The following is a 24,729-nucleotide window of genomic DNA, read 5'->3' on the forward strand; positions in this document are numbered from 1 at the left end:
GCTTAGTGGGAGGTGTTGCCATAACGAAATAAAGCAAAACGAACAACAAACAAAAGGTAAAGAAAAAGGGTAGGTGCTAGAGAGATGGCTCAGCAGGTGAGAGTAGTGGTGGCTGCTCTTCCGAGGATTTAGGTCTGCCTCCCAGAACCCACGTGGTGGCTTACAAACATCCGTAACTCCAGCTCCAGGGGATCTGATGCCCCCTTCTGGCCTCATCTGGCACTAGGCCTGCTTCTGGTGCACAGTCATACATGCAGGCAAAACACCCATATGCATTAAAAAAAAAAAAGCTAGAGAGTGAAGACACCCGATGTTGATCTCTGGCCTTCCCAGGAACAGGTATTTACACACATATGCTTACACACACACACACACACACACACACACACACACACACACACACACACCCCAAACTGACAAACTGTTTTTTAGAATGGCTGCACCTTATTTTGTGTAGTGAAATCCATAGTACTTTGAGACAGGCAGAGTGAAAAGAAAAGCCACAGGAAAGGAGTCAGCAGAGCACACTGGATCTAGCACCAAGATGTGTGGTACTAATGGAGAGTCGAGGTGGAGCTGCTATCTATAAACTGCACAGACCCCTCCACAAAGGAGACCAACTCTGGTTACACAAATATGGGTTTCTCTCCCCAGCTGGGTGCCTTGGACACCCTTCTTCAGGGATCTCTGACCTGGTATTGCTAGCTCATGCCTAGGCAATATAATAAGGTAAGGGTGGGGAAGGGAGGAGCAGTTCCCAGACTCTACAGGAGTTGAGCCAGGAGGGAATGAACTACCAGGTAAGGATGGACTGGAGACTACCTAAGAGCCCCTGTGGTTTCCCATTCACACATACAAGTTTTGCTAGTTATCTAAGTTGAAAGAAATTAAGCATTAAACCCTGGAACTACAGAGTAAAGAAGTAAGCAGTAACTCTAGAACTGTTGCTTTCATTATGTATTTTCAATAATATTCTGATATGCTGCTCTAGTCTGAGAAGGGACATGAATTCTAATGCCTTTTTGTGACTTTTTTCACAAGCACAAACAAGTTTAATGTTGAATCTCCACCTTTGGTGTTTGGTTCCCAGAGTGCATTTGTAAGTCTGTCTTCTTCCTGACTTTTGCCCTTTCTTTCTAGAAGCTGGCTGGCATCTGACCCACCATGACACCCACAGAACTCACAGTGAGTATAGCCATGACCTCAGGTGCCTCAGAAACACCTACTCATACTTTTCAGTCTTCCCTGCATGGGGAAGGAATCCTGTGTGGTGCTCTAGGGTAAGATCTCTGTCAGCAGTGCCCATCACTATGTGGGGTATTCCTGGTCACATCCATCATTCTCTTTGTGGACGCAGAGTCAGCGTTGGGAGAGGCATGCTGTGAAGACATTAAATTTTAGATTTTATTAATAGCTGAGGGGTTTTGTGCTCTTTGACTAGGATGGGCTTTGTCCCATGTGTGTTCTGAAGCTCACACAAAAGAAAGCAAACGAGAACCTACTTGATTTGTTAATAGAAGCCCTGTGGTGGGTTCTCCTTCATTCATAAAATCACACAGCCCTTTCCAAAGCATACAAAGGTATTTCTCTGAGAGGCCAAGAACTGAACCAAGTTTAGCAGGTCAAATCATTATCTAGATTTAAAAAAATTAGCACAAAATGTAATTAAGTATAGGATGAATTAATTATAGAATCAAATCTATTCAAAGCACCTTATACAACATTTTTCTTCCATAAAGGGAAAATGTAAATTTTATATATAGATAATTGAAACCAAGCTTCCTTAGTGGGGCTAACAAATTTTCCTTCAAAATACCTTGTAGGTTTTCAAGGCTTACAGAATGGGGCAGGTGAATTAGGTTGTCAACAAAATTATCTATAACACACCAATATGTCCTTAGCATTGTCTGGGAATATTTATATGGTTGCACATATTGTTAATTTGATCCCAGTAAGGTGAGGAGGCAACCCTAATTTTAATCCTCAGTAGTAGAATTTGGCTCCTGGGCTCTGAGGCTGAGGGACCAATGCTGAGGAGGTTGCTTCTGATATATCCATCACTTGGTTTTCTCATTTGGGATTTTGGAAAATAGCAAAATCTATTGAAAAGGCAGCCCAGATAAAAGAAGTGCCTCTCCACAGTGATGACCCTCCATGGTTAGAGAAGTCCTGATGGACCACAGGAGCCAGGTGGATTTCACTGAGACTGGGGTTCCCACACTGAAATCCTGATCTTACCTCTCTGAGGACATTACCACTCAGGTGCCACATATGCTGCAAGCCCCTATTACTGACCAGCAAGCTGAGACTGAGAGTTGATGGAGGATTCGAGATCTCAAGCAAACTGGAGGAGCAGATGAGAGACGTAGGCATTTTAATCCTAGCCCAACAAAGGCCTGGCTCCCTATGCCTCTTCCGAACACGCTGTCCTCTTCAGGAGTGCTGGGGAAATCTGGATGGCCTAGAGACCCAGGTTGTTGGTCATTCCTCTTTGTATTCTAGCATCTGCAGGAGGCTTCCAGCTCTTTCTCTGTGTTTGCTCAGGGACCCACCTTTCCCATCTTACTCAACTTCATGGATCCTCCAGGGCACCAGTTCCTTCCCCATGCTTCTCACCAGAAACCAGACCACCTCTTGAGCTCATGTACCTTTCCTCCTTCTTCCTTCCTTCTTTTGACCCCTTACGCATTCTGCCATTAATATTTGCCTCTGTCCTGGGATACTGCATTTGTGAACCTGTGTGCCCTGGAGAAATTTCCTCCTCCATGGCCTATGTGGAGGGGTTTGCTATTTGCTTCCAAGCTTTGGGACAATTTAAGAGTCTAATAAAGCTATTTTAAAACACCAAAACAAACAAACAAACAAACAAAACCAAAACAAGTAAGAAAACTAAAATCCTAAACATCAAAACTCTACAAAAACATTTCACATCATTCTGTGTGGACTATCAACTATCCTTACTCATCTTCATAACTGACATTCTTCTAAAATGTTATCCTCCCACCTGCTCTCATAGTTTAATTTCATCCCCAAAGCTCTTCTTTCTCTCAAAGTCCACTCAGGAACTTCATCTGGCTTTCCCAGGGAGCTGAGATTTTTTACCTAGCCCCATGCCCAGTGTTGGCAAGGACATTTCTGGCACTAGAGACAGGTCCTTTTGATGCTCGGTTTTCAGATGACTGCATGGAGACAAGCCTTTAAATTTAAATTAAGAATTTGTGTCCCAGACATGGGGACCAGTATATATAAAACAGAGAGAGGAGCTTTGCTCAGCTTTTCACAAGGAGCTCTTAAGAGGACACCTATGAAGTTCTCCTGCTATTTCCTGCCAGCCAGGGTCCAAGTAAGTTGGACTTAGCAGTGTGAGCTTCATAATTCTGCATCAACCTCCTCTTATCAACTGCTTTTAATCAGCTGATTTAGTATGTCCTGGTATCTAATAAGAACCAAATATACATGTGTGCATATGTGTGCATGCACACATACACAGAGATTATTACTCCATATTCAAATATTCAAGGAAACATTGCTAAGGAAAAATTTAAAGGACATCTCAAGAGCCTTTTATTGTGCAATTAAAATGAAAAAAAAGTTCTGTAGGACTTTTTCAGAGATTAATTGGGATAATTGTGACTTTCAAAGATGAAAATGCAATATTCAGATTCTCCAATATTTAACAACTGCATAGTTTAGGAAAGGCTGATTGGCCATCAGAAGCATATGTGAGTTATACAGACAAAGGTAACACAGAAAGCAGAGGAATTTTACTATTCAATATGAGTATTTAAGTACATAAAACCCAATTGTACTTACATATTTACTAATATTAACTACCTAAAGCAAAACAAAACCCTCACAGAGATTATGTCTATTTCAATACAGACAAATGACTTGAAAAATTATTACACTTATCTCAAGGAAAAGGAATGCTGTGAGATTGTCCTCTCACAAGAGAAATGCAGAGAATGTCCCTCAGGGCAAGACACTGATGACTAAGAGTCTCTGTGAAATTATAAAGCCTAATGGGAGCCCCAAAGAGAGGCTGGTAGGAGGTGAGATCATGTGGGTGTGGAATGGAGGCTTCAACAATTCAACAGTTATCATGCTTTGGACCTGTCACTCTCCTATACCTGCTATCTGCCTGTCCAGATTTCATTCATCCCCCTCCTTTAGCAGTTGTACCTACAGGAAGTACAATGACACGTAAACATATATGTATAGATATGTTTATGCATGTGTACTTGTGTGCATGAGTGTGTAGATGTTCCTGTGGGCAGGAGGGTGGGCCTGTTTATGCATATGAGAGTGAGCAAGTACATGTGTGCCCCCTGTGTGTGACTGTGTGTGCCTGTCAGAACCAGTGCCTTGAGTGTGTGACCCTTGTGGTCACACAGGGGTCATGGATTTAAGAATGTCCAAACTTGGGGCTGGAGAGATGGTTCAGAGGTTAAGAGCACTGGCTGCTTAATCTTCCAGGGGTCCTGAGTTCATTTCCCAACAACCACATGGTGGTTCGCTAGCATCTATAATGAGCCATCTTATGGCATGCAGGCAGAACACTGTATACATAATAAATAATAAATAAATCTAAACAAACAAACAAAAGAATGTTCATACTTGACTTAATGCTCACTATCTTGAAATTTTTAATATTTTTTTTCAGCAAGGGTCCTTGGAAATTCTATAGCATTCACATTTATGTATGTAGTTGAGAGTGTCACCATGTGTATGTGCAAATGCATGTGTACAGGTAAGTGCTGTGTTGCATGTTTACTTCTGGGGCTGTCAGGAAACTCAGAGGTGCCATGACTCCAGTAGGTTTAAGAGCTCCTGGTGATTTTTATATTTGCAGATGTTGAACAGTTGGGGAAAAGGACTGTTACATGTCACAGTCACTCATACAGTTCAAGTAAGTGCCCATTTGTGGTCCCAAAGTTCTCTTTTCCATCATATCAGAATACTTGTCATCCACACTACAAGTGTTCATTTGCTTCTCTGTATCCTTCATTAATAAGTTAAGTTCTATGAAAGTAGAAACCAGACTCATTTACCTGGTATCTTTAGCAGTTAGCACAGTAACCAACTTAGAGATGGACAGTAAACATTTATTAAATAAACATTTTTTTCACTGGTAAATTTCTATTGTTTTAACAATATACCTTACACTGGTTTATATATAAAGAAATTCTTCAGTTTACAGTTTAGGAGGCTGGAGGTCTCCCAGATTGGGCAGCTTCATCTGGTCAACCTCTGGTGCAGGTCTCCTTGTTATATCACAGTATGGCAGAAGGCAACATAAAAAGAGGAATACACAGTCATATGGCAAGACAGGGAGTCAGAGAGATTCGAGGGCAAGGATCCCCCTCTTTTATGACAACCTGCTATTGCAGGAACTGGGGTCCAAAAAGAACTCATTAATGTCTTCCATGGTAGGGCCCCATTGCATAACCACCGGTAGGCCCCACCTCAAACCATGATAGTAGGTGATCAGTATTCCATAAACTGTACACACTCAAACCAAATGAAATCATAGCACAGTCTTCCTTTCAACACATACACTCTTTTTGCTTTATCACAGAGCTTTGGCACTTGGCATTGGATCAGGTTATTCTATACCATCAGATCAGACCACTCAAAAGTTATCCTTGATTGAGCACAATCTATATTCTTTACAGAGCCGTATTCCTGGTATGTTTGATGACTACAGCTATGACTCCACTGCTTCCACAGATGACTACATGAATTTCAACTTCAGTAGTAGCTTCTTCTGTAAGAAAAACAGTGTCAGGCAGTTTGCAAGCCATTTCCTTCCACCTCTGTACTGGCTTGTGTTCATTGTGGGTACCCTGGGCAATAGCCTGGTTATCCTTGTCTACTGGTATTGTACAAGAGTGAAGACCATGACTGACATGTTCCTTTTGAATTTGGCAATTGCTGATCTGCTCTTTCTTGCTACTCTTCCCTTTTGGGCTATTGCTGCTGCTGGCCAGTGGACATTCCAGACCTTCCTGTGCAAGGTTGTGAACAGCATGTACAAGATGAACTTCTACAGCTGTGTGCTACTCATCATGTGTATCAGTGTGGACAGATACATTGCCATTGTACAGGCCATGAAGGCTCAGATCTGGAGGCAGAAAAGGCTGCTGTACAGCAAGATGGTCTGTATTACTATCTGGGTGATGGCAGCTGTGCTCTGCACCCCAGAAATCCTGTACAGCCAAGTCAGTGGGGAATCTGGCATTGCCATCTGTACCATGGTCTACCCTAAGGATAAGAATGCCAAGCTGAAATCAGCTGTCTTGATCTTGAAGGTCACCTTGGGGTTTTTCCTTCCCTTTATGGTCATGGCCTTCTGCTACACTATCATCATTCATACCCTGGTACAGGCCAAGAAGTCATCCAAGCACAAAGCCCTAAAGGTGACCATCACTGTCCTCACTGTCTTCATTATGTCTCAGTTCCCCTACAACTCCATTCTTGTAGTGCAGGCTGTTGATGCCTACACCATGTTTATCTCCAATTGCACTATTTCCACCAATATTGACATCTGCTTCCAGGTCACTCAGACCATTGCATTCTTCCACAGTTGCCTGAACCCAGTTCTCTATGTTTTTGTGGGTGAGAGATTCCGCCGGGATCTCATGAAGACCCTGAAGAACTTGGGATGCATTAGCCAGGCCCAGTGGGTTTCATTCACAAGAAGAGAGGGTAGTTTGAAGCTTTCTTCCATGCTACTGGAGACAACTTCGGGGGCTCTCTCCCTCTGAAAGAACTTCTTACTGAGGCTGATGGTCCTTTTGGAAATAATGAGATACATAGACACAACATAGTCTCCTCACTGATAAGACTAAACAGAAAGCAAATAATAAGTAAATGAGAAAACAAACAAAAAAAATTGGATGAGCCTAAACAGCTTTATCAAACTCAGTCAGGATATGCCAAACAAAGTTTTCAAAACTGACCACACCAGAAGGGCACCAGCTGGTTTTTGGTTGTAGTAACTGCAATTCTTAGGAGGCTACTTGAGCAGCAGTGAGGGCACCCGAGCCATACACATTCCGACCATCAGTGCAGCTGGGTTCTTGAGTTTCTACAGTGCTCCACATTTCTGTTACTTCAGATCTGATGCTACTCCTCCCCAGAGGTGGCAGAGCATTGGCCACTGCCATAGTCCATAAAAGCAAGGCTTAGTGACATTTCCCACCTTGGGATATTTTCTCATTAGTCCCATTGGTGGGAAGATTGTGTTTGTGTATCTTATTACTTACAGATTTTTAAATCTAGAATACACCCAAATAATCTGAGGTTGAATACCCTTCTGATTTCCTTGGTCTCTTCTGGGCCAAGGAGAACCATTGTTCCTATTTTGGAGCCATTTGTAAGACAGGTTGGTTGGCCCATGCACAGCTGACCACATCACAACATCAACTGGAGTCTGTTGCTCTCAGCCTACTTCTGTGTCTTGCTGGAGATGCCATGTCCAAACCTAAGCTGCAGGCTCGATCTAGGAAGGGATCTAGCCTGTTCCCTGGTGTGATAAAGTGGCCCTCATAGACTAAGTCTGAGAATATATTTGGATGATGGGGACCTAGCATTGGCTCTGTTGGGACTTCTTCAGGGGAGAGGCACTTGCTGCAGGTTCTCCCATTTTCTCCTTGTCAGTGATATGCCCTTTCCTTCTGAGGCTTCCAGAAGGGTGTCTGCCTCCCTGCTGCCTTTCCTTACTCTGTAGCGCCAACAGCTTACAAAATTTTAACTTTAGAGAGATTAAGAAAAATATGTAATATAATTCACTTTCCACCTATGTTTTTAACTACTTGTCAAATTTCTCACATTGGAAAAAACCATTGCATATCCTGGAAAAGTGCTTTATAATGTATATTTTAAAATGTCTATCACTTGCCATTTGTTTATACCCTTTCTTAATATTATATTTGTGGGCAATTAAATATCAGACAGAAATACAGTAATTGTAAAGGGTAAGACTGTGGTAAACCTTTACTTGTTTGGATTGCCCATGTAACCAACTTTTACAACATAATGCAGAGCTATAATCTCAAGCTTTATATTCTTCTATACCCCTGACCTGAGTAATGCATGTATGATTGCATGTTTGCAATAATAATCATTTGCTGAAAACAACAAAAATAGAATATCCGCCATAAATTCTGAATACAACATATGGACTGTTAAACAATGATGTTTGCTGTATACTGTTTGTTATCTGGGTCAGTTGGAGTCTATGACTTCCCTTATAAAACTCTGTTATAGCTGGGCAGTGGTGGTGCATGCCTTTAATCCCAACTTGAGAGGCAAAGCCAGGCAGATCTCTGTGACTTTGAGGCCAGCCTTGTCTACAGAGTGAGATCCAGGATAGGCACCAAAACTACACAGAGAAACCCTGTCTCGAAAAAAACAAAACAAAACAAAACAAAAATAAATAAAATAAAATAAAATAAAATAAAATAAAATAAAATAAAACTCTGTTAAAAATTCCTGTAAAGTATCCCTCATTACTTCCCCAGATGATGCTTTCTGTGCTGTTTAATAAATACAGAGCAAAATCCTTTACTGGGGACAGACAGACACACCACACCACACACACACACACACACACACACACACACACATACACACACAGGGTGGGTGAGGGAGGGAGGTTCAAAAGATAGTCTTCAGGCAGGCACAGATTCAGACTCATATCAGGGACAGGAGCGAAGAGAAAGGGAGAACAAAGTAGAGAATTAAAATCTGAGCCTGCTCTTGGTAAAATGACACCAAGAGGAAGGGCTTTGATTTCTTTCCTTAATGCACTGAAACATTGGTGACTCCGAGTTTATTACAAATGCAATCAAACCAATGACACTGATGCATAATCAAAGAAGATTGTGGTTGGTTACGGTACATACAAATAAGACACAAGGCTGTGGAAAGAGCATGTAGACAAAACTAAGCCAGGAGTCTCAATTATTGTTGCACTAAATTTAGTGGCATAAACAACAGCCCTTTCCCTTTGCTGTTTTGTAGGTAAGGAATTTAGGAAAGGACTCACTTGCATAGATCTAGCTTGGGGTATCTCATGCAGCTACAGTCAAATAAAGGTTAGGGCTTTGGCCACTTGAGGCTTGAATGGGAGGGCCAATCTAAAGTCAAAGGGAAGAACCTCTTACGAAAAGTGGGTCAAGTAAAACCACATTATTGCCATGTTTCTTAAAAAAAATTATTAATTCTTTGGGAATTTCGTACAACATATTTTGATCACATCATCTCCACTCCTCCAACTCCTCCCAGATCCACTCCCACCTCTATACCCCCAGCTTCATACTGTCTTTTTAAAAAAATAAACCACGGAGTCCAACTTGTGCTGCCCGTTTGCTCTAGGTGTGGGGTCACCCACTCGAGCATTACTGACAACTAGGAGCCACATCCTTAAGGAAAACAGACTCTCCCTCCCCCAGAAGTCACCAATTGCCCATCTTCTTAGTTGGGGTGGGGTCCTAAGTCATGAATCCTTTCCCACTCTATGCTAGAATGTTGCTTGTTGATTCTGTGCAGGCCTTACGCAGACAATTACAGCTGCTATGAGTTCATGAGTGCACTGGTTCTGTCATATCCAGAAGACACTGTTTTGCTTTGGTCATCTGCAATCTCTGACTCTTACAGCCTTTCCTCTATATCTTCTGAGATGATCCCTGTGTGATATTGTGTCCCCCAACAGAACAGCCACTAGATAGACATAGAGGCCAGAAAATGGTGGCACACACACCTTTAATTCTAGCCTTCTGGAGGCAGAGATCCATCTGGATCTCTGTGAGTTCAAAGTCACACTGGAAACAACCAGGCATGGTGACACACACCTTTAATCCCAGCACTTGAGATCTCATGTCTTGCTTGGGAAAGACACATGCCTTTAATCTCAGGAAGTTATGGCAGGAAGCAGAAGACCAGGAACTAGAAGCTTTTAAGCTTTTAGGCTTTTAGCAGCAGTTCAGCTGAGATCCATTCAGTTGAGGACTCATGAGGCTTTCAGTCTGAGGAAACAAGATCAGCTGAGGAATTGGCAAGGTGAGGTTGGATATGGCTTGTTCTGTTTCTCTGATTTTTCAGCATTCACCCCAATATCTGGCTCCCATTTTTTTTTTATTAATAAGAACCTTTAAGATTCATGTTACATCCCTGAGCCTTGAGGGAGGGGGGTGATATAGATACCCCTTTTATGGTGGAGCACTCCACTGATACTCTGTATTTTGACCAGTCGTTTCTGCATTAACCACCATCCAATGCACAGAGAAATTTTTCTGATGAAGTCTGAGAGCTGCACTAGTCCATGGGTAGGGAGACATGAATTTAGAGGCCAGTTTGAAACTGTCCATTTAGCAGAATAATAGTGATAGGCTCACCCCTGAGGCCTGTGAGCTCCCAAAATATGGGTCCTTGGCCAGACTTACAGGACCAGACATATGCTTCTTCTTGTAAAGTGGGCCTTAAATCTAATCAGAAAGTAGTTGGTTACTCCCATAGTATTTGTGCTACTACTGCATTTACAGAAATATATTGTCATTATTGCAGTTCATAAGGTTCACAGATGGGTAAGACTTGATGGCTCTCTGTCCCTGGTTCCCCTCTCCTACTCTGCATAACCTCCAAAGAACCTTTCAATACTATGAGAAGTAATGGACATATTTTAAAATTATCACATGCTAACTTACTCACTGACTTCAATACTTGTGTTTCCCAATTGTTCATCCACTAATGCAAAGAAAGAGACAGAAGCAAGGAGAGGGGGCTAGTAGGTGTAGTTTTTTTTTAATAAAGTAATAATATCTGTCATATTTCAGCACAGAGTGGCTCAGTTACTTATCCCAAGACATAGTGAGTACCAGAAGATCAATTTATGCCTTTGTGATACTTGACCTTGTGGAGACTCTATTGCACTTTCTCTATCCTGGAAGAAGTGCTTTTAAAAAGCACTTAGCTCTTCTGGTCAGTTTACAGTATACCCATCAGTGGGGTGTAGCTCTCTTACTATACAGGCCCTGAGTCAGAAGAACAGGATGGCTCTATGTGGACTATTCCATAAGAAAGAGAGCAGGAACCTTACTGAATTTCTTCATGCTGTCAAGCTTGCTGAGTAAGTAACCCCCTTGGGAATGTAGAGACATTAATAGCTGGGTCTTGCATTTAAGTCCTTATTCCCTTTTGAACTGATTTTGTATATGTAAGAGATGATTTTTGCTGGTGGCCATGTCAGAGGAACAGCAGGTGGCAATTGAAGTTCAAGGTGTCAGCCCACCAGGAGGCAAATTCCTGATGGGTGACTCTTAGATAGGCAAGGTCCTGAGACTACAGACCCCAGAATGACTTTTGCTTCTGCTGTGCCTTTACATGTTTGCTGCTACCATTTTTTTCTGGTATCTGGCATGGTGTCAATGGGTGTGGGGAGATCCCCACTGCCTGTAATGTAGTGTCTTTATCTCAAGGAAATATCCCATTCTACTGGGCATTTTTACCTGTGAATTATTATGAAGATGATTTCTTCCTAAACTGTACTGTTTAACTGAAACAATGATTTTATACAATAATGTTAGTTTAAATGGGATTTTGATGATTGAGGAATCTTAATAAATATAGTAAGGGATTATGATAGAGGTTAGTTTAGTGGAAAAATTAGCATAGGTAAAGGTAGGGTAAAATGTTGGCCTTGCCTCTGATAAAGTGGAGGCTGCAGAGGATAAAAAATGAAACAAGAAAGTGTCACACAGCTAGAACACATGAGTTTCTACTGAGGAGCCATAAAGACTGTGGCTTAGGTTAATGATTAAGGAAAACAATTGAGTCCTAGTAGCCCAGCTAGTTCAAATTCTTTTTTTTTTTTTTTTTTTTTTTTTTGGTTTTTCGAGACAGGGTTTCTCTGTGTAGCTTTGCGCCTTTCCTGGAACTCACTTTGGAGACCAGGCTGGCCTTGAACTCACAGAGATCCGCCTGGCTCTGCCTCCCAAGTGCTGGGATTAAAGGCATGCGCCACCACCGCCCGGCTAGTTCAAATTCTTTTAATCTTAATGTTGGGTGGTGTATTCACAGGTTTCAGAGTGCACCATAGCTGAAACAAAGCTTTGAAAATAACTTAAAGTTAGATCAAGATGTTTTTGTCAAATAGCTGTGAGGTGAAAAACCCAAGAAGACAATCTAAAGCTTTAGAAAGGCATATAGTTGAATGAGGAACTCATTAAGGTCAGGGAACAAGAACAAAGCAGCCCGATTATTATTAGCTGATGTACCTTTCTTGCTAGGATTGGTTGATGACCAAAGGTGATGATTAATTCCTTCTGCCCTCAATCTTCTGATATAAAAAACAACTGATGAGTGGGTATGTCCCCTAAAGATTTAAAGTAGAGCTGACTGATTATTTTTCATGCATAAAAGTTTAGGTTTGTGATACCTTTAAAATTCCTTATAAGATTACCTTTTAAGATAAAAAATAAAGTGATTGGTTCTTTCTTTGCAACCACAAAACGCAGCACGCCAGTAAAAGAACTGGCTGAGAAGAATACCTTGCTTGCTTACACTGTTAATCTATAACAAGTTGCTTGGATATGAATGTACATGGGTTCTTGAGACAACTTGTTTTTCACCTGTAATATGTAAAATGTTTAATCATGTAAGGGATATACTTACATACTGTTTTTAAATTGTGTGCATTCTAACAATTCACTTGAAAAATTCAATGTAACCACACTGTAATTTTTATATTGCCTGAAAGATTTTGCTGGGGTATATAAGCTGTAAGGGAAAGAAAAAAGATACTTAGAGTTAGAAGGAAAACATCAAAAATAGTTAGAAGGAAAACATCAAGAATAAGAGAAGGCAATCACAAGGCAAATAAAGAATAGAGAATGCAAAAGAAGAATAAAGAAAAGTCTGAAGGAAACCATCAAGAGTGTGTGTGTGTGTCTTTTTCCCTTACCCCCTCAGATAAAAACATTGTAGTATGACGACTCTGAGGATTTCCTTTGAGCCCTATGTTGCTGGAGGCTGGCCCCTGGGCAGCAGCAGTTTTCCTTCTTCCACATGTCATTATCTAAGTTTCCTGGATATTTACAGATATTGTCCGTTCCTAAATTTGTATGCCCAGTTTACAGTTCAGAACAAATTTTGTTGAAAACCATTTGGATGTAAATACACTGGTTTATTTCTAGGTTCTCTACTCTGTGCCATTGTATCTATACTTTTTACATTAGTACCATGCTCTTGGATTACTATTTCTTTGTAGTACTTTTGTTTGTGTTTTGGTTAAGAGAGGATGTCTTGCTACGTTGTCTAGGTTGTTCCCAAACTCCTGGACTCAAGTGATCCTTCTGCCTTAGCTTCCTAAGTGGTTGGGTCTGCAGATATGCACAGAGTGAGCCCTGCTTGGAATAGGCTTTGAAGTTGGATAATGTGATGACTTCAGCTTTGTTCTGTATATTCTGCTGTGGACATATGCACTCTTTTGCAGTTCCATATACATTTAAGACTGCTTTCTGTTTTTATGAAGGAGTCATTGACACTGAGATTGGGATCATATTAATACTACAGATTACTTTGGGTAGTATCAACATTTCAACAATAGTCATTCTCCCAGTTTATGAACATTTACTTGTGCTCTCAATTTCTCCCATTAATATTTTTATTGTGAGAGCTTTTATCTGTTTGGTTAACTTTTATTACTAGGCTCTTTTGTTGGGTAATTAGTGTAAAAAGATTTACTTTCTTGATTTTCTTTTCAGATAATTCATTATTTGCATATAAAAATACTACTTTTTAAAGAGAGACAGGTTCTCAATATGTAGTCCTGGGTGGCCTTAAATTTATGGAGATCTACCTGCCTCTGCCTCCAGATTAAAGGGATTAAAGGCATGTGCTACTCCACCCAAAATACTAATTTTTATGTTGATTTAAGAAAATAATATAAAAATATACTTAAGGATCTGATTGTCTGTATGCATGTACATGTACCCTGTGTATGGTTTTCACGGAGGTCAGAAGAGGACCTTAGATTCCCTAGAACTGGATTTGTAGATAGTTGTGAGCCACCATATTGGTGCTGGAATTGAACATGTGTCCTCTGAAAGAGCAGCAAGTGCTTTTTACCATTGAGTCATCTCTCAAGTCCCATATGCTGATTAAAAAAAAAAAACCTGCAACTTTAACTGTTTAATATATTTGTTTTAATAGCCTAACTAGATATATATCTAATGGAGTTGAAATTACCATTTGAAAGAGTTATCTTCTCTTCTGTGTTTATTGAAGCAGGATTCATAATGGCTAAGATACATATTCAACCTAGGTATCCACAAACACATGCATGGATAGAGAAAATGTGGTAAATTTACATAATGAAATAAAAAGAGCTGTGGTTGTACTGGGTAGCTGTTCCAGCTTTGTCCTGGAAGTACTACCCCCATTGAGGCTTCCGGTAACTGTCACGCCTAAGAGGCAGGGCAGAGACAGGAGTGCTTAAGACCTGAGATCCAGAAGTGCTGGCTCTCTTGGTTCCTGGATCCTGGACGCTGGAGGCAGACCGAGCAGAGTTCTCCAGAGAACACTGCAGGACTGCGCTTCACCTTTCCTGGACCCTGTAACCTATCCCTTTACTTGTAAGTTACCCCACAAAATAAACCTCCCTTTTAACTCTGCGGAGTTGCCTTAATATTTCAACCAATATGTGGTAACTCGGATGAGTCTGTAGGACACTATGACAACTGAAAAGAACTAAACACAGAAAGACAACTACTGAATAATTTAATAGGCAAGACTCTGGCCACTGTAGTTATTCAGCTGTGTTGTGGGTAGGATGAGCATTTTGACCTGAACATCTCAGATACAGCATGCAAGACTGGGTGCCTTGTGTGGTCCATGTTCTAGTCCCCACCCCAGAGTCCAAGTCACTGTTCTATTAGCCAAGGAATGTCTCTGCTGTCTCATTTGAGACACCTATATAAACCTGCCTTCCACTTCACACAGTCACTACAGTTAGAGATGTGGTTTGAAGGCATCTTCAATGTAAGAGTCTTCAGTGAAGCTAGGTATGATGGTATATAACTACATCCCAGCACTTGGGAGTTTCAGGCAAGCTTTGGTTACACATTGAGACCCTGTCATCACACACAAACACACAAATGAGTAAGTGACAATACCATGCTCACTCTTCCTACAACTCTGCCCACAGTCTTTCTTCAGTTGTCTCCAGCAGAGTTGGTTGGCCAGTGTGATTGTTGAAAACCTTTTTGCTAACCTAAGGCATTGGGACTAACTAGGATCTTTGTTGGTGCAGTGTTTTTTTAGACCCTTTTTGGAGCTTATTGCTTCAGATGGTGGGGGATAATAAAGGTAAATGGGACAGAGTTCCTTGCCCTCAAGGGAGAACCAGAGAGTTATAGAAAACGTCAATGAGGGCTGGAGAGATGGCTCAGAGGTTAAGAACACTGACTGTTCTTCCAGAGGTCCCGAGTTCAATTCCCAGCAACCCATGGTGGCCCACAACCATCCATAATGAGATCTTGTGCCCTCTTCTGCAGACATACATACAAACAGAACACTGTATACATAATAAATAAATAAATCTTTAAAAAGAAAACATCAATGATTCAAGTAGCAGCCAGAGGAAATCTAGGGGAGGGGAAGATCAGAGGGAGGGACTGAGACAGGCACTTGACAGTGTTCTTTGAGGCATGGGATTCTCAAGAGATGGGGTCTCTGGTCATCTCAAGAGTTAAGGTGCTGAGCACCAGTTCAGGAACAGTGCAGGAGTGAGCAGCTCTCACTCTCTCGGCCTGTCTCTAGCCTCCTTGCTGTTGAGCAAATGTAGCACACACACTGGTGGGGGTGCTATTCTTTCTCTGCAAGGCATCAGTGCCACATGCTTACTGACAATAAGCTAAAAGCTATCCGTGGCCTTTTTTACTTCATTATTTTGGCAGGTTAAAAAGTTTGTTCTTTGAGTACTCTGATACCATTAGAGAGGAGCTGGAGCCATATGAATGGCAGAGGAGGGTAGGTGGAAGGAATTGCAGGTTTAGGCAGGTCTCAGTACCATTCCCAGAGAGGACTAGGGAGTATCAAATGCCAGAAGACATCTGCTACTTACACTCTCTTCTGCAGGGTCCTTGTGAGATGTTCTGCTTCCTGCTGGGTAGCTCTGTCACTCATTTTATGATTTATTCTTGTCAGAGGAATGAAAGACAATGTTACTCCAAAGGCCATAGTGTTTGCTTTATTTAAAACCTGAGGTTAAAAAACATTTCCAAATGGCATAGCAGATATTATTAAAGGAGTATATTCAATGATACCAAAGTCTCATCCCTTTGTGCAGATGAAGTGCTGGTGTTTGATGTGCTTCTGAGTAACTCTTTGGCAGATAAGAATAAAATGGGTTCCCTGACCCATTATCTCATAAGGCCACACAAAGTGAGGATTAATGAATTAAAGTGCACTCCAATTGTTAAGCCTTCCCAGAGAGGCTCAGTGTCACTGCAGTCACCAAAAGCAGAACACCTAGATTAAACACACATCAAAAAGCTCTAAAAACGCCCCTTGATCAGAGAGGTCTCCTGAAATTTAAAAAGTGCTTGAGAATGAAAAAGAAATTTTGAATTAACTTTCCTGTTTTGTTAGAAGATTTAGGTGAGATGAGAAAATTGTGCTAAGAGTCTACCAAGTAGTGTTTGTTTTTGTAAATGTGAACAGCATTCAATGGTCTTTGTATTGCATTCCCTGGTTCTGAGCACCAAAGATGGCTCCTCTCTGACTCCTTTTCCAAAATCTCTGAGCTAAGAATGTTTTCTCAGTATAAAGAATTCTCACAGATAGAACCACTGAGTCTGAGTTTAAAAACAAAACCCCATGAACATCAAACCATATCTGCAAGATTTCTTTTTGGGCCAGGAGTGGCTTGAGACCTGGGGAACAACTGAAACTGTTATTCAGAAATAACACCTTTATTTATATATGGCTCTTCACTTCTACTTCCCAAACCATATGGAGATTTTCAGTTCTAGATTTCTGCTTGAGAATCCCTTTGCCTTCTTGGTCCAGGGCTAGTTGGAATCCAGGGTGCTTATGTCAGCAATGCTCTCCAAGTCCACTCAGACATGGAGGGCCACTCTGTCTTAGACATGCTTCCCTGTATCTGGGTGGCTAGTTTATTTTTTGAGTGAAGTCTAGTAGTGGCTTCAGTGGCACTGGTAAACAGGCAGCTGGTAACACTAACATGACTGTTATGAGGGAGCTGAGTTATTAGAAAAAGGATGACCCAGGATCTCAAGGGTGTTTCCTTATGATTTTTAGTGTAATTAAGTCCAGCTGGGCTACCATCTTCCTCAGAGATCCTTCAATTGTCACTTGCATTTTAAAAAAGTTACTCTAATGACTAAACCTCATTAAAATTGGGAACTACTTAAAATAATAAAGCTATGTGTGAAAGGCACACTTACACAGGGCCAAATGTTCTCTGGTGACCTAGTGCTCAGGAGCATTAACAGTGAACTAATAGAGAATACAGTACAAAAATAAATATACTATCAAAGATAAAGAGTTTGTAAGCGTCTACTGGAGCACTAGGCAGTCGGCACTGAAGCCTCTCACCTCAGTTCTGACTTGGCTTCATAAGAGCCATGTGGGTCTCCTGGTAAGTGACAGAGGTTCAGGATAAACTCAGATGGAAGGCCTCAGGCCCCTTCCAGGCCACCAATACAACAGCAACTCAGTGAAGGGTGGCTCTTGATACAGATGGTGTCAGTGACACCAGCATAAGGCCATGAGCTTGGCCAGTGTCTCCAACAAACCCTGGAAAAGCCAAGTAATAAAAATGAGATCCTAGTTGGTGGCTGGATGCTATTGGCCTAGTGAACAAGCTGGCTTCAGTATTCCATCTGCAAGAGGGTAGAAGGTTCAAAGGCAAGACGATTTGGTCTTCAGCAATCTCAGGCCACATACAGACCTACAAGGACCCATGTCAATCTTCAAAGACTCGGCTGCATATGCTGGCCTCACATCAAAAAAAGTCGCCAACAAAGGTAAATTGGTAGTGGGAGTAAAAAAGGGCCACAGACAACAGAAAGCTATCTAAGCTATCTGTCCTAGAAAAGGAAAGAGTAAGCTGTCTGCAGTATCAGATATGAGATCATGAGCAGGATGTAGGCAAATGGGGAGGGAGTGACTAGCAGATGGAGGCCAAAAAGAAGTTATACCTTGTTCTTCTGCTACGTTGCTTCTTATGTTACCAAAGACTTTTTTTAGAAAGGTTCCAGGTATTGAAAGTGGTTCTTAACTGGCTCCACTCACTAGTAAACACCTGTCAGCAGGTGGGGCAGAAACTCTAGTGTATACAAAGATGGGCTATGGGCTGACACATGAGCTCTGAGGCCAACCTGAGTTCACTATAGGGAACTTGGCCCGTTTTTCTACTCCTGCCTTCAGGTAGTGGCTGCTCTTTCCTAGACCTCTAGTTGGTTCCTGTGTGTGTGTGTGTGTGTGTGTGTGTGTGTGTGTGTGTGTGTGAGAGAGAGAGAGAGAGAGAGAGAGAGAGAGAGAGAGAGAGAGAGAGAGAGAGAGAGAATTTAGAGCTGCTGAGTGGCCAGGCTGAGCAAAGGCCCAGAACAAAGGCTCAGAAAGACAGCACAGCTCAGGCCTCCCCAAAATTGCTGAGTGGGAGAAGCAGCCTCTACTTATGGATAAATTAAGGGAAAGGGGCATCTCTCACATGATGGCCCTATGGCCTCCTTCTCTCCTGGGACTACCAAAGGATTCACAAAGTGAATCTTGGCCTGAAAAATACCACAGCAGATTGTTACCAACTGTGATCCCAAGTGAGGCCAATGGTATCCCTAGAGTATAAACACTTGGCAAGGTGTCCCTTTGAGTGAGAAGATAGCTGAGTCTCATATCTGGCCCTCAGGAGCCCTGGGAACAGAGAGTGATGACTGCATGGAACCAAGTACCCTGTGAGACTTGGCAGAGCGGTTTCTGAGGTGCAGCCCAAGGCCTCTGCCAGAGCTGGTGAGCTGGGGTACAGCTGCTTTTCTTTCCTTTGTTTCTAATTTTTCAATTTTTAAAATTTTGTGTGTGTGTGTGAGTATATATGTTTAATGAGATGGGTGAGGAGTAGTAGTGTTTCCTGTGGATGTTGAAGAGCTATCAAAGTTCAGGTACTGATGTTATGGGAAATCGCTGCCATCGTAGATCACAGGCCGGTCAACAGTCAGGTGGTAAAACACCTTTTTGGAGATAAATCTGAAGAAACAAAAATGGAAAATGAAGGTGTTACTTTTAGTGAAGACCAAGGGTGGCAGCTGCTACTGTGGCCTCATGTCACTGATTGGGCTTGGCAGGATGTAGAAGCCGAAGTCTCCAGAGAAACAGCTTTTGGGAACTAGGCAACTCATGGACCGTTTTAGTGTTCCTTGGTTCCCTATCCCCATCTTCTGCCTGTCTAGTCTAGCAAAGTTCTCTCCCTTCAGGAGGTCCACGTACTGTCATTATGGGCTTCCTAGGGCTTGAGTGAAGAGTGGGGCTATAAGTCTTTGTCCTCCCTAGCTGCTCTGAGGTGCCAGTGGTCAGAACAGCATGGGAAGATGGACTGGGTGCCATAGGAGGTCACAGCAAAAGCCAAAATGTACGTCAAACCCACTGGATGTTTGTATCAGTTCTGATTTTCATATGCCATAGACAGAGATCATTCTCCAGAGCCTTATACTACTCCAGGTTTTCCAGGAGCCTTCTAGAGACTGCATGAGGCCTTTGTCACACCTCTCTCTGGACCCACAGCCAGGCTCAGTGATGCACTGATAGTTCTTAGGGACATTACAGAAAAAGAAATGGTTAACTAGAGCTACATCAGGAAGAACAGGGCTTGGCTACATAGGCACTGACCCTCTCCTAACCCTGTCCCCTACTGCTAGTGCTGCTCACCCAGATGAAGACTCCACAGACAGCTTCCTGGAAAGGCTGAGCATACTCTAAAGTCCTACAGATTTAGGCACAGTTCTATTACCCAGGGCAACACAGAACAAGTGGGAAGATTACTTCCAGCCTCTTGGGTTGTATACAACCCTATCCATAGGCCTGAGAGCTCAGGACCTGAGGAGCTGGGGTACAATATGAGAACACCTTTGCCTAGAGTATCCTATCAAGTCACTCTATTAAAAGCCAAATGACTATGAGGGATAAGGTAGTCATAGCCTAGACAGGTCTATTTCAAGAAAGGTGCTATGGGATAATGCATTTGTACACTGGTTTAATAAAATGCTGTTTGGCCAATGGGGAGGCAGAATAGGGTTAGGCAGGACATTCTAACTAGAGAGGAGGAAGGAGAAAGGCAGAAGAGAGGACACTGCCAACCGCTGCCATGAGAAGCAAGATGTAAAGATACCGGTAAGCCATGAGCCATATGAATTTATAGAAATGGGTTAATTTAAGATGTAAGATCTAGTTATCAAGAAGCCTGAGCCAGTAGGCCATACAGTTTGTAATTAATATAAGCCTCTGTGTGTTCATTTGGGTCTGAGCAGCTGCAGGACCATGAGGCACAGGAACTGGGCGGGCAAAGGAAAACTTTCAGTTACAAGCCCCTGTGAAGAAGCTATCTGGAAACCAGAAGCCATTCCTAGGGACAGATGTCTCGACTTGTGCACATGACAGATGCTGTCTGTATGGCTGCTCTGTCCTGTTCCCTTTTCTAGCCATCTGCTTACCATTCCTTTTTATATTCTCATGATGACTACTCCTGAGATCAGATCCCCTTGAGCCTTCAGCTGACCCTCAGTACTGCCTGAAGTAACTGAGGAGCTCAAGATGGCAAAGGTTGCTCCTGTGATATACAACATGGCTGTTGTGACATATTAGTTTAAGATGTGTTACATTCACTTATGTTTGTGGAATATTTGCCTAATAATGCAAAGATGTGTTTCATTCTTTTATGTTGCAATTGTTTAACTCTGTAAAGCTGTGTTACTTTGCTTGCCTAAAACACTTGATTGGTCTAATAAAGAGCTGAATGGCCAATAGCTAGTCAGGAGCGAGAAACAGGTGGAGCTGGCATGCAGAGAGAATAAACAGAAGGAGAACAGAAGAAGGAGGAGTGAAAAAAGGAAGAGAGGATAACGCCAGGGGCCAGCCACCCAGCCACACAGCAAGCACAGAGTAAGAAGGAAAGAAAGTTATATAGAATAAAGAAAGGTAAAAGCCCAGAGGCAAAATGTACTAAAAGAGAAACAGGATAATGCTGTGGGATGTTCTGTATGTCAAATGTGTTGCTGATTGGTCAATAAATAAATCACTGATTGGCCAGTGGCCAGGCAGGAAGTATAGGCGGGACAAGGAGGAGAGTAAAGCTGGGAAGTGGAAGGCTGAGTCAGAGAGACACTGCCAGCCACCACGATGACAAACAGCATGTGAAGATGCTGGTAAGCCACGAGCCACGTGGCAAGGTATAGATTTATGGAAATGGATTAATTTAAGCTATAAGAACAGTTAGCAAGAAGCCTGCCATGGTCATACAGTTTGTAAGCAATATAAGTCTCTGTGTTTACTTGGTTGGGTCTGATGGCTGTAGGACTGGCGGGTGACAAAGATTTGTCCTGACTGTGGGCAAGGCAGGAAAACTCTAGCTACAGGATAATTTAAGTTAGAAAAGCTGGCTAGAAATAAGCCAAGCTAAGGTTGGGCATTCTTAAGTAAGAATAAGTCTCCATGTACTTATTTGGGTGCTGGGTAGCAGGCCCCCAAAGAATTAAAAAAAAAATAAACCAGCTGTTATGTGATATTTTGTTTGTATTCTGACAAATAAAGCTAGCCTGGAGATCAGAGGGTGGAGCTAGCTACTAGTTAACCATAGAGGCCAGGTGGTAGAGGCTCACTCCTTTGATCCCAGCACCTGGAAGGCTCATGCCTTTGATCCCAGCATTTAGGAGGCTCATGCTTTTGATCCAAGTACTTGGGAGGCTCACGTCTTTAATCCTAGCACCTGGGAGGTGGAGATAGGAATATAAGGAGGGTAGAGACAGGCTCTCACCCCCTTTTTGGTCAGAGGATTCATAGAGGTAAGAATTCTCTAGTGGCTGCTACTCTGCTTCTCTGATCTTTCAGCATTTACCCCATATCTGACTCCTAGTTTTTATTGATAAGATCATGCTTCATCCAACGACACATGGCCTAGAGGTGTTGTCTTTTTTTTGTCTCATTTTTCACTCATGCACTCTTAGCCTTTCCTCTGGATTTATCAGGGTCCTTTTATGGCTTGGCAGTGGGAACTAACCTGAGAGAGGTGAGCACAACTGGGGTGAGTCTAGCCTAGAGCTGGGTGCCTGGTTCAGGTCTGCACCTCCCACCCCCCCTAGTTGGCCATATGACCTGGAGTGTCACTATTCCACACACCAGTCCTTAGCCCTGTAGAAAAGGAGGAAGTTGTATGGCAATAGTTGAGTGGTTTGTATATGGTAAGAACCTCTAAGTGTTGGCCTATGGCTGCAGTTTGAATGAGAAATGCCCCCCATAGGCTCACATATTTGAATACTTGGTCCCTGGTTGGTGGTGCTGTTTAGGGAGGTTGAGGAACTTTCAGGAAGTGAGGCTTTGCTGAAAGAAGTATGTCAGTGGGGTGAGTTTTGAGAATGTGTAGCCTTGCTCTACTTCCAGTTTGCTCTCTTTGTTTCCTGCATGTGAATAAAGATGTGATCTGTCAACTTCCTGTCCTGGCTGCCTGCTGCCATTATGGACTCTCCCTCTGAAACTAAAAGTCCAGTTAAATGCCTTCTTTCTTTAGTTGCCTTTAATCATGGTGTTTTATCCTGCAACAGGAAAGTAACTGACAGACCTGCTTTATAAAACTTACCATGAGCGGTGAAAACAGCAGGAGTCTAAATTATAGAATCACTAACAAAAAACTTTGACAACTAAGTCTTGATATTGAGTGTCTGCCTCAGTGCTAGAGAATAGGAGCAATGATGCATAGAGATAGGTAGACCCATGAGATGCCATGACTGAGGTACCTACCTGGAAAAGGTGTTGTCAAAGATAAGCAAGTAGATGCCAGGGGTTCGGACCTTTAGCTGGCCCCGGATACTCTCCTTGTGGGAATTGCACCGAGTGGTGGGAATGAGGACCTGGCAGGGAGAGCAATAAGAAGGTATCACAGAAGCTGAGGGCCTGTGAGTCTTCTATGCAAGCTGAATGAGGTCATAGCTGTAGAGGGCTGGGACTAAAACTTGGCCCCAGCAAGGATGGGGTGTCACCTATCCCACTCACTGTGGGGAGATGGTGGGTATGTGTTTCTTCCAGAATCATGAACCAGTCCCCAGCATCCCTGACCACACTAGTGCCAAGCTATTCCAGCATTTGGAGAAGTTGAGAACTTTCATGCTTTTAGGAAGACATTCTAAATGTCCATTTGACCAGTTGCCTTGTGTAGGTCCTAGTGCTGTCCTTAGGACACTGAGTCCTCTTTCCAATGATGACAGTCAGGCTCTCTATAAAGCTCCTGGGCTCACCCTCCTCCAGGAAAGACAGCCCCAAATCTACCCATGATCTCTCACATGGCATCACCACAGGCCCTTCTCTTGGATGGGTCCTGGCTGTTCCATGTGATTTTTATCTTTCCAAGCCCAATTCTTAGCCTCCTGTGTATTCTCTCAAAAATCACAAATTTATCCCCTAAGGGCAAATCTGGGCATACAGTTTATGGACCAGGGCTAGTCCTTGGATGGTCAACATCATCCCCATGGAGGCAAAGTCTTCTACCTGATTATCAGCTAAAGCACAGGCCTAAAACTTAAAACTGAAGTTATATGGGCTAGCAAAATGGCTTGGTAGGTAAAAGAGCTTGACTTACAAGTCTGACAACTTGGAAACCATGTAAAAAGGTGAAAGGAGGGAACTGACTCTATAAAGGTTTCTTCTGATCTCCATGTACAAGCCATGAATGCATTCCCCCTCCCCCTCAATAATGAAGTGAAACAAAACAAAACTGAAGATGTGACAGGAACAGATGACCAGCAGTCTAGTTTGTTTCCTTCCTTCTTTCTTCCATCTTAGAGGGTGTCTCCCTCAGTGCCCTACACTGTTCACTTAGCAAAGCCTACACATAAAGTGTTATACAGACCATCAGCTCTATATAGACCACTTTGAGCTCCTAATATTGGCAAATGACATCAGAAGTGGCTATTTTTATTCACCCCTTTTACTCTACAATAAGACAGTCTCACTCAGTGTGGCCTTCACTATAGACACAGGGGTCCCTTTCCAGTTGTACCTATAATGCCTACCTACCCACATTGTGATTTCTAGCTGGAATCATAGGTGTTTATTTTTTCAGGTCTCTCTCTGTTTATACCTTAAAATGCTTCAAGAACAGATCTGGGTGTCATCCTATATATCTTTGTCCCTAGTAGACTCTACAGAATGTGGGACATAGCAAGAGCTCAACTATTAGTTGTCCAAGGATCCAGCAAGGTTCCTATGTGTTGTTATAAGACCTATATATGGCCATCTGTTTTCTGAAAGACACAGGCTGGTCAAGAGCATGTGAGAAGTCCCGTGACTAGGTACTAAAGATGTAGACCTAGAAATAGGCTATTTAGGTTCATGACTTTTCAGGGAACCACAGGCAGAGAAAATAGCATCCTTTATAGCTGACTGGTGACCTGGGCTTGGAAGGGCAGAGGAGCAGCTAAATATCCTAGACATGAGCTTTTTCTG

The 24,729-nt window shown here is 42.4% G+C and overlaps 2 protein-coding genes across 2 annotated transcripts in view; one reads left to right on the top strand and one right to left on the bottom strand.

Moving 5' to 3' along the window:
- The first annotated feature begins 5,690 nt into the window (after nt 1-5,690).
- Ccr9 (C-C motif chemokine receptor 9) lies at nt 5,691-7,009 on the top strand. Its single transcript, XM_059267194.1, has one exon. The coding sequence runs from the start codon at nt 5,691-5,693 to the stop codon at nt 6,765-6,767; it is 1,077 nt and encodes a 358-aa protein (XP_059123177.1). The 3' UTR covers nt 6,768-7,009.
- An 11,455-nt stretch (nt 7,010-18,464) lies between these two features.
- Fyco1 (FYVE and coiled-coil domain autophagy adaptor 1) overlaps nt 18,465-24,729 on the bottom strand; it is a 77,377-nt gene continuing 71,112 nt past the window's right edge. The window contains exons 17-18 of the mRNA XM_059269019.1: nt 23,029-23,138; nt 18,465-19,269 (exon numbers count right to left, since the gene is read on the bottom strand). Coding sequence (XP_059125002.1) covers nt 19,194-19,269; nt 23,029-23,138 — 186 coding nt within the window. The 3' untranslated portion in view covers nt 18,465-19,193. The remainder of the gene's footprint in view (nt 19,270-23,028; nt 23,139-24,729) is intronic.

Source organism: Peromyscus eremicus, chromosome 7 (genome assembly GCF_949786415.1).
Source record: "Peromyscus eremicus chromosome 7, PerEre_H2_v1, whole genome shotgun sequence".
NCBI lineage: Eukaryota > Metazoa > Chordata > Mammalia > Rodentia > Cricetidae > Peromyscus > Peromyscus eremicus.